At 43.6% G+C, this 12,425-nt stretch overlaps 1 protein-coding gene across 1 annotated transcript in view; it reads right to left on the bottom strand.

Moving 5' to 3' along the window:
• PLEKHG7 (pleckstrin homology and RhoGEF domain containing G7) overlaps positions 1-12,425 on the bottom strand; it is a gene marked incomplete at its 5' end in the record, with an annotated part of 34,526 nt that overhangs the window by 1,850 nt on the left and 20,251 nt on the right. The window contains 5 exons of the mRNA XM_082012594.1: positions 1,190-1,287; positions 5,163-5,322; positions 6,691-6,770; positions 10,083-10,176; positions 10,972-11,087. Of these exons, the coding sequence (XP_081868720.1) occupies positions 1,190-1,287; positions 5,163-5,322; positions 6,691-6,770; positions 10,083-10,176; positions 10,972-11,087 (548 nt within the window). The remainder of the gene's footprint in view (positions 1-1,189; positions 1,288-5,162; positions 5,323-6,690; positions 6,771-10,082; positions 10,177-10,971; positions 11,088-12,425) is intronic.

Below are 12,425 nucleotides of genomic sequence, written 5' to 3'. Positions count from 1 at the left end.
GTTTGCTGTCTCCCTTTTGATACAGGTTAGCTAGCTCGAGGCCCTGGACTGACTGACGGCCCTCGCCAATATCAGTCTTATCCAGATCATCCTCCTTTCTGCCTTGCAGCATCACAGCAGCTACACCCATGAACTCATCTTGGCTAGCAGAGTTTCTTTAAAAAACACATTGATCACGCTGAGATTGGGCTTCTTGGGAGCTGAAATAAGGTAGTTCATTCAACAGGTGCTGGAAAGTCTACATTTCCTAGGGCTCAGAGCACCCAAGTCAACAAAATGCCATGATGCCACCACGTCCAAGTGAAAAGAACGTTTCACTGCAGCACTTTCTCCTTTGATAAACTGGACTTGGGAAACATTGAGAAGATGGTAGTCACCTGGCGTGAAGGCAGCTTTGGAAGGGAAAGGTAATATTTCAGTAACAGGAGAAGGTAATGACTTCTTGACCTAGCCTATAGTAGATACCTATTCCAAGTACTAACCAGTGACTTGGAAATGGAAAGAATTCACTCATTGCTTTTGCCCGAAAAAGTCCTTCTACTGCAATTTATTTTTAGTAATTAATGTTAGTGGTAGTCAGTCTTCTGTGCATTAGGTATCAGAGAATGAAATTCAACTTGCAGGAGAAAAAAAAAAACTTCTGTGAAGTGCCTACCACACTTTCAGATGTTATGTACGGTGCTGTTACTAGAAATGTGATACAGTGTGAAAATGAGGGTAAATTTATATAACAGTGGAATTAATCATACCATCTGTTCAATCTGAAATTGTAAGATGTGTGTTGTGCATAGAAGAACATGATACAGTTTTCTGATCTGACTACTACTGCGTATGAGTTGGGTGCAGGGGGTTGTTTCAGTGTTGACTTCTCTGGAGGGGTTGACCGTCTTCATTTCTGTTACTCAAGAAATGGTATTTGTTTTTAGCAATCAGAAATGGTAATGTTTTTCAACAAGAACACAACTTGCTTTCAACCCTGATGTAAAATTGGTACATGTTCAACAGTAAAAATTCTGTAATAAATATGTGAGCCAGAGCACTGGGGTGTTATTTTGGTTTGCTTTGGTTTTGGTCAAATGTCACAACTGTAGTAGATGCTTATCACAGCATGGCCACTTTTAGGTTGAGATCCTCCATTAGGGAAAGCATAGTTGTGCAATTAGACAAGAAAAAAACATATGCTACTTACCTTGGCAGTCTCTGTTGGAGCCTGTAGCAAGAAGACTGCTATGCACTGACGATACCTATTTTCATGCTGTATAAGGAAAGCATTTCGCAGGCTGAAGACTGTGGAAAAAATATGGAGGAATTATATAAATTCCCTCATGCAGCTGTCAGTCCAATTTCATATCACGTTGTCTGATTATGATTGAAGAAATGACATAAGTAATCACCTTTTCTGATTCTTAATAAGGCAACGCACCCTGATGGGGTTAGTTTTTTGTTGTGCAGGAAGCTCTGTTATTTCAGAAAGTTAATTCTGCTTGCTTTGGTTTATTTGTAATTACTTACTTAATCATTGTGCAGCTAAGGTGCTTTTAAGTCTAGCTGAGGACTGTTAAGAGAAGATTCCATTCAAAGCGGACTAAATCATAACTGAAGCTAGAGGAAAAACAAATATAAAAAAATAAAGGCCCGTTTTTTATTTTATTTCGAACAGGTCTGTACGACGGCTGCCACGTAGAGAAGCGGCTGCACTCGGGCTGGTGTTGGGTTCGGGCTCTCCCTGGGGCACACACACGAACCGGCGCTGTTGCCCAGGGAGTCCCCGCTTGGCTGCTGGCAGCGACGTCTTGCAGGGCCGGCGGTGTTGCCAGCAGCACTCTGGTTCCTGCCAGTCTTTGGCAGGAGAAGTTGGTCGGTGACAGCAGCATCTCCTGGGTCCTGCATTTTACTCTGAGCATCATGTGGCAGGTTTCCCCGCAAGGGGACAAACGAGCACCAGCGTCAGCTGCTTGGAGTGAAGGGGTGGCTTAAGTCGGCTACGAAGCAAGTATAGGGGAAGCGGAGGGGAAAGCGTCTTCCAGCAGCCGAAATCCTGCGGCAGATGGCAGGTGTGCTTGGGTGGGCTGGTAGCAGCAGGGAGGGGGCACCGGATTCATGTGGCGGTGCTTTCTTTAGGTGGAGTTGACGCTGCTGTAAATGAAGCGACAGCGAGCGAGGCGCAGGATTGCCTCCTCGCGAGCGGTGGCCCTAAGCGGAGCCCTGCTCCTGGACCCGTGCATCCTGGAGGAGAGTGCGGGTCTCGAGCTGCCAAGACAAGGCAGCTTTTTTCTGAGTCTGCGACAGCTGACATATCTTTTTGGTAGCCTTCTCTAGATCATATAGTCTCCTCTGAAGCCTCGTACTATGTAGAATATTTTGCTGCTGTGTAACGCTTCTTGCCCAAGCATTTCCAAGTGCTTTACAGTCAGACCTCAAAATGTTTCTGGAAGATAAAGTGTCATATAATCCCAGTTTTATAGAAAATGAAAGTGAAGCACAGACTGGTTGAATTACTGCGGCAAATCAGTTAGCAGTGGAAATTTGTAGCAGCAGAGGGGGTATGGTTCAGAACTCATGACTTATGTCTGTTTGTGGTCAATGGGAAATACAACTTTGCAGTCCTAAAAATGACTTTTCTGGGCAATGCTTGGCATCAGGCTCTCGGTAATGTTTTCTAAAAGAAATTCTGTGGCTGTAAAGATTACCAGTCTTTGATACAGGACATACCAGTGGGTCTGGCTCCTTCAAACTTAGTGTAAAGCATTATTAGTGGAGCAATGCTAAGTAATTACAAAGATTAAATCCAGAGCAGAATGTTGAAAGCAATTCCTAATCAGAAAGTAGGTTGCTGTTTACTGTCTTCAGAGATGGATTCCTACTATTACACTTATGTGTAAAGTTACATCTCTTGCACAAGGTCCTGATGTTCATGGATAGTTCTGCCTGTAGGGTATCTTCCCAGTGTTAAGAGCACACCACTATACCTCTTATCACTCCACTGATACATGGCAGGCTTTGGGCTAGAATTATTCTGCATGATTATCACCCTTTTGGCAGCAGGCAGGAGGCTATTTCTATGATATTGCAATACATTAATTTTTTTTCTGGTCCTTGTATTGAGGTTCGTTTCCTTCCAAAGTGAGATCAACCCTCAGCAAACTAATGGATGCAAAAGTACTTGTTAGATCAAAAATCAGGGTTTTACTTTTGATTAATGTGGTGAACCACTGCAAGTCACATGCTGTCCTCTCTGAGAACATGCTAACTAATCTTCTACTGCTAGCAGTAGTAAAAGTCTCCTTGGGACTGCAAATAAATTAGCAGCATTCCCCAAGGTCACACATTCCTGAGAATATTTAATCTTCCCACCCCACCCCCCCTGCAAAGGGACATTTTCCAGTGACACTGGAAGTTTTGCTTGTTGCTTCCCACAAAATGGTGGAGATCTGAACTGCAAGCTACCTATAGCAATTTTTCTCACTATTTTCATTGTACTCTACTCCAACAGGTCCTGTATTAAGATGGGGCTTCCAAGGTGTTACAAGACTATAGGCAAGTAATGGAGACTGCCATAGCTACAGCTGTAATAAAGCTGGTAGGAATATACAGGAGAGAAGTCAGGCAATGAGGTCCAGAGAGCAGGGAAGGGCCATAACCAGTGGCCAGAGCCAGGGCTGGCACGCAGCAGGTAACTTTGTCTATTCTGGGGTTTGCGGCTGGGTCACGGCGATAAGGAGGACGCTGGTTAGAAATCTCTGAATGTAGCAGATGCTGGCTTGGAAAAAAATCCAAAAATCTTATTCCCATCTCCATTGTGGCTCCTATGCCCAATGTTGCATGTGCAGACCAGAGGGTGGCTGCACCACCCTCTCCAGCACCCACGGGCTGCCGACCTTGCATCTGGTCTGGGCTGAGGCAGGAAGGTGGGGCTGCCCTCCCCTCTACCCCACGGGCAAGAGGTGCCTGCCATGTTTCCTTCGTTTCTGCTGTCTTGGTGGGGAGGCTCGTTAGGCAAACAGATAGTGCCTGGAGCAGGTTTAAAAAAATATTGTTCTGCTTTGTGTTCGTTCCCTTATCTCATCTTTAGTCATTTGGAATTTGTTGGCTACCTTTATTTCCTATCAGCATTGATGCTGAATGCTAATTACTCTTGGTGAAAATATTTCAAAGTTATCATAAATTTAATGGGCTCTAGGTTTATTTTCCATATCTCTTGATTTCCTACAGAGCACTCTACCTCCCTGAGCTTTTCCTCCCAGTCTTTAGGATTAGGATGGCTGACAGGCCCTAGAGCCCAGAGGTTTGTATTTATTTTATTTCTCTTTGACATAGGAGGCTCCTGGGATCTGGGCAGTATTAGACTGAGGTGTGTGAGAGCCTGTATAAGCAGCTCAGACCAAGAGGAGGCCTGATTTTTCATGCCTTCTCCCTCAACCGAGCTCTGATTTGGTGACTCCAGCGATGTTGTTTTGGCAGGGTAGGGCTGGTCACTCTCTGTGGAGGTCAGTTCTCCTCCCCTCCTCACCCAAGGGCACAGCAACAGATGTTATTGGAGGCAGTTTCCCCTGGTGATGCGTTTGGATGTCTAGAGGGAAGGAAGCATTGATGTACGACAATTGACTTCCATCCTCTTGAGAGCCAGCAGAGAGGTGAGTAGGAGCAGCAGCAGGAGGCAAATCCTCCATCCTCCTCAAAATTGGTGCTGGGCACGTGCAAGGACACTCAGGAGAGCCATGCAGTGGGGTGTTGGGCAATGGGACAACTTAAAAACTGCTGCGTAACTGGTATGGAGTTGAAAATGTATTTGGGAAAGAGGCCTGGAGTTTGAGTGTGTTAGGACAGTTAGGGCAAGGAAAGACTTGGTTCGTAAGAAAGGAGTCATTGGAGTCTTGATACCTCCTTTGGGGGGTGAATGGGTAATATCTGACAGTCGCTGGCGTGTGTGCGAAAGTCGCTGTTAGAGGCAGTGGGACACGGAGTGCCGTGTCTGTTTTGGCAGGTCATGCCGTGCAGAAAGAGCAGAGCTGGGAAGCCGAGCAGTGCCGAGGCGCCGGTGTTTGCACTCCACGCACCCGGGGGTGGGTCGTGGGCAAACGATGTCTTATCCTCACCCTGCTGCGTACGCAGCGTGGGGAGATGGTGTTTATGAAGACGTTCAAATGCACACGGGTACGTACCTGTAATGTGGACGGGGTCAATGTTTTTCAGTATCAGTCTGTCTAGTGGGATGGGCTGGTCTAGGACTGTGCAAAACCCACCCTCTCTTGTGAACGATTGCAACTCAGGAGTGAGGGAAGGACAGACAGCGATTAAGCCAGTGTCTGAGCCCCCATATTTCTGGGAATAGAAAATGAAATTGGTTAGCTGGTTGTCTGCCATCTGCTCATGAAGTATAGGCACTAAATAGACCTAGATGATGTGCTTTCTCTTATCAAAGGTACTGAGACAGCTTATTTGCCTGAGGAACCTCAGAAAAACTCATCAGTATCTGGAGCTCTCCTGGAAGGTCACACTTTGTATTAAAAATGCCACAATAGAAACACAGTGCAAGTCCACAGGCAGAAAGCAGTCAGTCAAAGGTGTTAAAAGGGTCTTCTTTTTCCCCTTCCTCCCTTATTTTAACAAAGGACTTTTCTCTGTTCCTTGGAGGTGTGTTTCCCCATCTCCCCTTGTGTACATGCAGAACACAAAATTGCTGGAGCTCCAGATGGGTTGCAGCCCTTCACTGAAGATTCACCAACACATGTATGTGGGGCAACCTTCACACACGTGCCCTCGCCTTAGGGCACAAGGTCACTTGAATGCCTGCTCCCTTCATTCCCCCCGTTGCTAAGGGATAGTGCTGCTGTTCTACCATCTCTCACTGCATGCCTTCTCTACCTCCTACAATGGCAGAACAGGTGCTTCTTTGAAAAAAACCCAATCATCTTTAAATCAGACACAAAATTCCTGAGATTTACCACAGGTCCACTTAACTTTAATTTACATCATCTTCATAACCTTAATTTACCTCATTTTCATCAGTTTAGTTAGCTAGGTATACTCCTACACTGAACATTTGGGAATTTCAGGTCATCCAGTGCCTTTTTTGGGTGGCTAAATACAGATATTTGTCATCTACAGAACTCATGCTAAAGCATCTTTAATCAATAAAAATTTTCTTAAGAAAATTCATTATTTCTCCATTTTAAAATAGGGGAAATCAAGGCAAAGAGAGGGCACATACAACAGGCTGCGTTGGAACTGAGAATAAAGCCAACCTTCCACCTATTTTAGCATTTCCCTGTTTTCTTCCTTTTTTTTTTTTTTTTTCTTTACTTTCCACAGTGCTGATATCTCTGGGGTAAAAATTTCTCAGGTTGCTGGACTGAGTCATGAGGGGAGCATTAGAAAACATCTTACATTCTTGAAACTTTTCTGAGCTTTAGGAATCCAGCATATCAGAACACCACCAGGAAAATATTAGGGTCTTGTAATGTAAATTCTGCCTGTCACAGTATTCCTGTAACATTACTGAGCCTAGAAGCAGGGTTTTGAATCAGTGTTACAGTTTGCTATTAGCATAAGGAATTATCACCCATCCTTCATGCCGATTAATCATCTTGTATTTTTATCATTAGATAAGTGTTCCAAAGTACATTCAAAATATTTACCAAGTTAAAAAACAAAACAACCGCAACCATGTATATCTCTATCCATTATTACCTTTTTGTTACGTTTAATTTTGGTAATTAATAGAAAATCATCGAATAGGAAGAGGTAGACGTCAAGGAGTCTTGTGCTTTCTGAGGAGAAAAAAATAAAAAAAATCAATTTGATGTTGTGATTATTTTAAGGATTTGCTACTTCTATGATGAGGCACATCTATTAATCACCACATCTTACAAAAAAAAGAAGCATGGTTTCTAACATAGTACACAACTACTCATCCCCTGGTCTGCACTTTCAAATGCAGCACTCCAAAAATCATATGTCTCTTGATGATTTTGGCTAATACTAATACTTGTACCTTGTAGGAGCTACCTCATTATGAAAAAACAACTACTTGCCTGCCAGGAAAAGTGACCTGGATCACCTGGTGTACCTATGAATACAACAATCACCATGCTATAAATTAGCAAATCCTACCTGATAAACAGTGAACCTTCTGAAAATGGCAGAGATAAAGAAATAGGGAAGCACCAGCTTTCCCTGGTACCTTTAAATACTGGTATGCTGCCTTCTTCACAGGCTTTTGCAGCAATGAAATGTTAATTGATAACATCACAAAAGCCTTTCAAAAACTACACAAATCAGTATTGGCTTATCTTTTCTTCCTAGCTTAAAGGACACAGGGATGTGTGGAATATAACAACAAATGCCTGAGAATGCTTCAGAGTCTTTCAGGTTGATCTCTACGATGTGTCGAAAACTCAGGTATTATTATAATAAATAATAGGGAGCAATTTAACAAAAGCAAGAGTATTTTTTAAATAATTTCCTGCAAGAAATCTGAACTCTCCACTGGATTTGCAGAGTTTGGTCCTTTGACCTCTTCCTTGTTTATGGCTCCTGTGATCCCTTTCCATGAATCTTTAATTTCCATGATTCTTTAATTTTTTTAATTTCCCCTTTTGGTCCCAACTTGCTGTCCTATTTCACTTCCAGAGTCACCTCCTTTCTCTGCTGCAGGCTTTATCCTTTATAATCTGTCCTCTGGCTATTCTGTACCAATAGGACATCTTTGGGCATGAAAAGTAGGCATGAAATGCGCACATATTCTTCACAGCAAATGGAATTGGTCAGAGCTATTGCTTCCAGGCAATCTTGCAGGATCCTAAAATACCGTCTTGGGTGTTTGGTTCTGAAAGGTTTGGTTTAAAACTTCCTGTTTCATTAATGTTGAACAAAGCATCAGTAACTACTGAAAATTAAAATTCTAACTAGGTCATGGATCAGCCAGCTGCATGGAGAATAAAGAAGCTACCGTGAAGACCTTTTTATGTGCCAGTGGAGATTCAGGAGACTACAAACAAACAAGTTAATACGTATTATACATCTTATAAAAACTACCCTTCTGTAAGTTTCTATGAAGTCAAAAACTTGGTAGAGGGTTCTCCACAGCACCTCTTGTTTAGCAGTAGACTTTTGTGGGCGTTACACAGGAAGGAACTATTTGTTGTAAACTTTGTCTATGGACAAACTTCTGTTTCTTTGATTTATGCTTCATTCACAGAGTCATTGAATAGCATCATTTGGAAGGAACCTCTGGTGGTCTCTGGTCCAACCCACTGCTCTAAGCAGGCCAAGCTAGAGCAGGGTGTTCAGTCAAATTTTGAATATGTCCAAGAGAGGAGACTCTGCAATCTCTCCAGTCCCCTGTACCAATATTTGACCACCCTGATTGTAACAAGTTTTTCCAAATATCTAATGGGAGAATACCCTGTGCTGCAACTTGCATTGTTATGTCTCATCCTTTTGCTCCATCTGCCTTAATCCAGCCGCTAGGCAGTTGAAGACAACCATAATGTTTTCCCTGAGCCTTCTCTTCCTAATCTGAACAAACCTACTTCTCTTAGCTGCTCCTATTCTCAATTACAGGATTACCAAAAAACTATGCAATTGTGGTCTTGGTGATACCAGTTTCAAACAAGCACAGTTCACCTTAACACCAAATTTGTGTGAGTCTGTGCAGAGTTGTGACATTAGGACATGCTTCTTTCTGTTCTGCGGCATTGTATTTGACTTATGATTTCATTTTTGTCTTGAAAGATATTTCATTCATACAAGGGGCCAAATGCCAGGCACTTTTATATTGCGGATTGCAGGCAGCTGGCTGTCTTGTCGGGTAAGAGTTATGCTCATACCTCCTTCTCCATTTTCTAATTACATATTTCAGAAGGAAATATGAACACCTGATGGCCACCCTTACCTCCTGCATTGGGGGCTCATGTCTCATCAAGACGGCAATGAATGGGGAGGGGAAGCATTGCAGGAGAGGACCCAGTGGTTTTTTTCCTCCTCTGTCCACCACCCCCTAAACATGAGCAGCAAGCTTTTCTTCTGCTCTCTCTGATGTTCTCTCTTCTCCTCTGATGCTATAATTCTCCTCAGGTGTGAAAGAAAACAAAAACACTGAAAAATAGACTGTGTCCCTTTTGTTGCTCCCTTTTTAACTGTAATAATGGTGGCAGGAGACAGAAAGTGTTGCTTTTCTCTTCACCTCTGTTCCTGAGGAGGTGGTGAAGGAAATGTAAGACATGGGCTGTGCTCACTTCTGTCAAACCATTGCTACAGCCCTGCAGCCACTGTGGCTGCAGCTTCCAGCATCCTTTCAGATGCTGGTCTTCTCCAAACTGCCCAGGCTCTGCTTCCTGCTCGTGCAAGGAGGCAATCCTCCTCTCCTGCTCCGGCAGATATCCTGCAGCAGCTCCCCAGCAAGCAACCTGTGCCTGTGTGTCTGGAGACATGAGTCTCCACTCGGCTTGGGTGATAGACAGCTGGGAGCAGTGTTGTAGACATCAACATGTTCACACGGGACCCCTGTGCTATCTGTGGAGTTCATGGCATGTTGTATGCGTGCTCTGTTCATAAAAGGGAAGCCGCCCGGCAGGATAACACCTTCTTGTTCCAAGATATCCATCAAAACAGCAGTCTTAGCAGAGATGAAGTTTGAAATATAAATAAGAGAAACCTCTGGGCTTTTCAGTAATTTTCAATGATACACAGAGTGGGTGTAGTGCCAGAGAGGTGAGCTATGCTGCCTGGTCCCTGGATGCCTGTGGGGCACCTTGTATAGGACAGTTTAAACCTCCTGTTTTCCTATTGCCACATTCTTGAACATGACAGTAAAACACTCCCTTTGAGTGGCAGGCATTGGCCAGTCAAGCTGAGTTCTTCAGCACCTGGCAGACTGAATATCCAGATGTGACAATAAACAAGCATGCAGATTACTTATCCTTTTTCTGTTTCTCAGACTCTCTCTGACAAGCTGTACATTTGCTTTTTCTTTCTCGCACCTGCCCAAATACTGTTGCAGAGGTTCATTCCAGACCTGCCATAACAAAATGTGATTCTGTTAAGCTAACCCCAGCTACCAGGACGTTTAGGGACGTTACCTGCTAGTGTTAGCCTCCCTTCATGAAGGAGAAGTCTGTTCGCTGAAGACAAAATGTTTTCACTGCTGTTTTCTCTTAAGCTTTGCTTCAAATACTTCACCCAAAAAAGAGAGAGAGAGAGAATGGAGAATCTTGCATATCTGATGACGAACTGGGAGGCAACCAGCAGTTAAACAAACTGAGCACACGTGTGCTCTTATCTCGGGCTAAATACATGGCACAGCTAAGTAACCGAGCATGACCGTGTTTCTTCAGCAGTGCTATTGCTTAAACGAGTTCACACTTTTGAAATGTTAAGCTAGATTTTTCTTTTCTGGAGTGAGTTTAATGGTTTTTGCAGCCCTGCATGTGAACAGACGTAATCCTTGAGGTGAGGCCCACTTGATGATGTTACCATAATGCTGCTTAAAGTCTATATGTATGGGCAAGGGGGTAACCACAGCAGAAAGGTGTACAGGTTCCCAGGTATGCTGTGTAATTTTTTGTAATGCTGTTTAAATTTAAATAGAAATTTCTTTGGCTCAGCTCGAGGAGTCAGAGAGGCAAATAATTTCTACTTTGTATCCTTACAAGAAGGTAGTAATATTTATATCTATCCCATCTCATTCTGCCCCCTAAAAGCAAACACTGGAGAGTTGTCCAGGACCACATGATCGTCCTGTCTTGGATGCCAGCTGAGAGCAACCCATGCTGCCACCGAGGCACCGTGCACAGCCAGCGTGTTCAGCTACGATGGTTTGCAGTGCTCAGACTGCAGCCACTCCTGTTAGAGCACAGCCATTCCCAGTGACTAGAATATAAACAACCAGCCAACTTTAGACCATGTTATAAAGATAGATAGGAAACTAAACCTTCCTCAGGGAAAAATGCCCTTTAAAAAACTACTTACCTCTGGGACAAAGAATCTCTTGTCACGATCCCAGAGCTGAGGCCAAATTATGACCTCTTGCAGCTGCCTGAACTTCTGAAAGTTGTCCAACCACTTGACTTTACCTTCCAGATCCCCTGAAATATGTGAAACATCAGTTACTGCCAAGGCTGGCAAAACCAGTCCTGCTTCTAGAAGATGATGAATACCAATTTTCTCCAGTGGAAGCCAAAGTGCCATGTGAAGCCCCAGATAAAATCTTGGCCTCATTGTAAAAAATGCCTAAAATCTTCTTAGGTGAGCAGAGCCAGAATTTCAAACGATGCATTCAAACATGCTTAAATTCACTGCTAAATGAAAAGGTTGTGTTTACCAATCTGACTGGGGAACAGGGGGAATCATATAAAACTCAATTAAACTGTAATCTGAAAAAGTTCTTAAAAAAAAATTCTGTCTTTCTAAACTGTCTGGGGTAGTGAGAGAAAATATACAGCCTGATCAAAAGACTGTTGAAATTAATGAGAATTAATTTTGGGGGAAGTGGTGCCAGAAGTGACTGAAGTATTTAACGGGGATGGGGCTGCCTCAGAATGTGAAAAACGGGGACTAAGTCTTTGCTGATTCAGGGCTGGTATGGGGAAAACTTTAATGGACCTGCAAGTTAAATTCCAAGTTTTTGCATTGAGTGGTATTTCAAATAATGGTTTCAGACACACACATATACACCAAAAGGGGAATGTGGGGACTGCAACTGTTTCTTACGTCACTGATTCACTGATAAAAAGGCAGATCTTTGTCAGGTGTCTGTGAACAAAGAGGGGTCACCCCTCTATCTTTGGTTTCCTTGGCTCAGAGGTATCTAATCTCTGGATGGACCTATTTCTTTGCCAGTAATATTCCCCAGATATCCCATGGTCTTTTGGGGCCATACCTAAAACTGCTGTCCTCCCAGCAGAAGTCCTCAGACTAGCAACAAAACCATCTTATTTTCCTGTGGGACCCATTCTGTGCCAAAAAGTGTGCTCCTTGTGTAGCCATTAGGCTAGACTCCTCATAAGACTTAGCCAGAAGAGAAAGAACCTGAGTCTCTATTTTAGGTGGTAATTTTGTCATTGGAGTATTTACCCAAGAAGGTGGAGACCCAGATTTATCTACTTCTAGAAGACACTAACTCTCTCTCTGCCTCATCTCCCAAGGAAATGTTGGAGCCTTCAGCCTCCAAGATTGGTAGAAGGATGGTGGCAGAGAGCAAGCCACCATGCTGGGTGGCTCAAGGGCATGGTGTGCTGCTGCTGAGGATGAAGCGCTGCCTGACACCTCTCCCTGCCAAGATTGGTAGGATAAGTGTTTTGCTGATGCAATGCCTTGTCTTTGATTTCAATGGGGGCTGCATGAGGCCTTTGGGGAATAAACCTATCTGCTGATGTACTATATGACCATAAGACACTTAGAGATGCATTTATAGCTTCCTGAAC

Source organism: Phaethon aethereus (genome assembly GCF_964289735.1).
Source record: "Phaethon aethereus genome assembly, chromosome: 1".
Taxonomy (NCBI): domain Eukaryota; kingdom Metazoa; phylum Chordata; class Aves; order Phaethontiformes; family Phaethontidae; genus Phaethon; species Phaethon aethereus.
The sequence above is the reverse complement of the archived record's forward strand: the minus strand, read 5'-3'. Positions and strand labels throughout refer to the sequence as shown.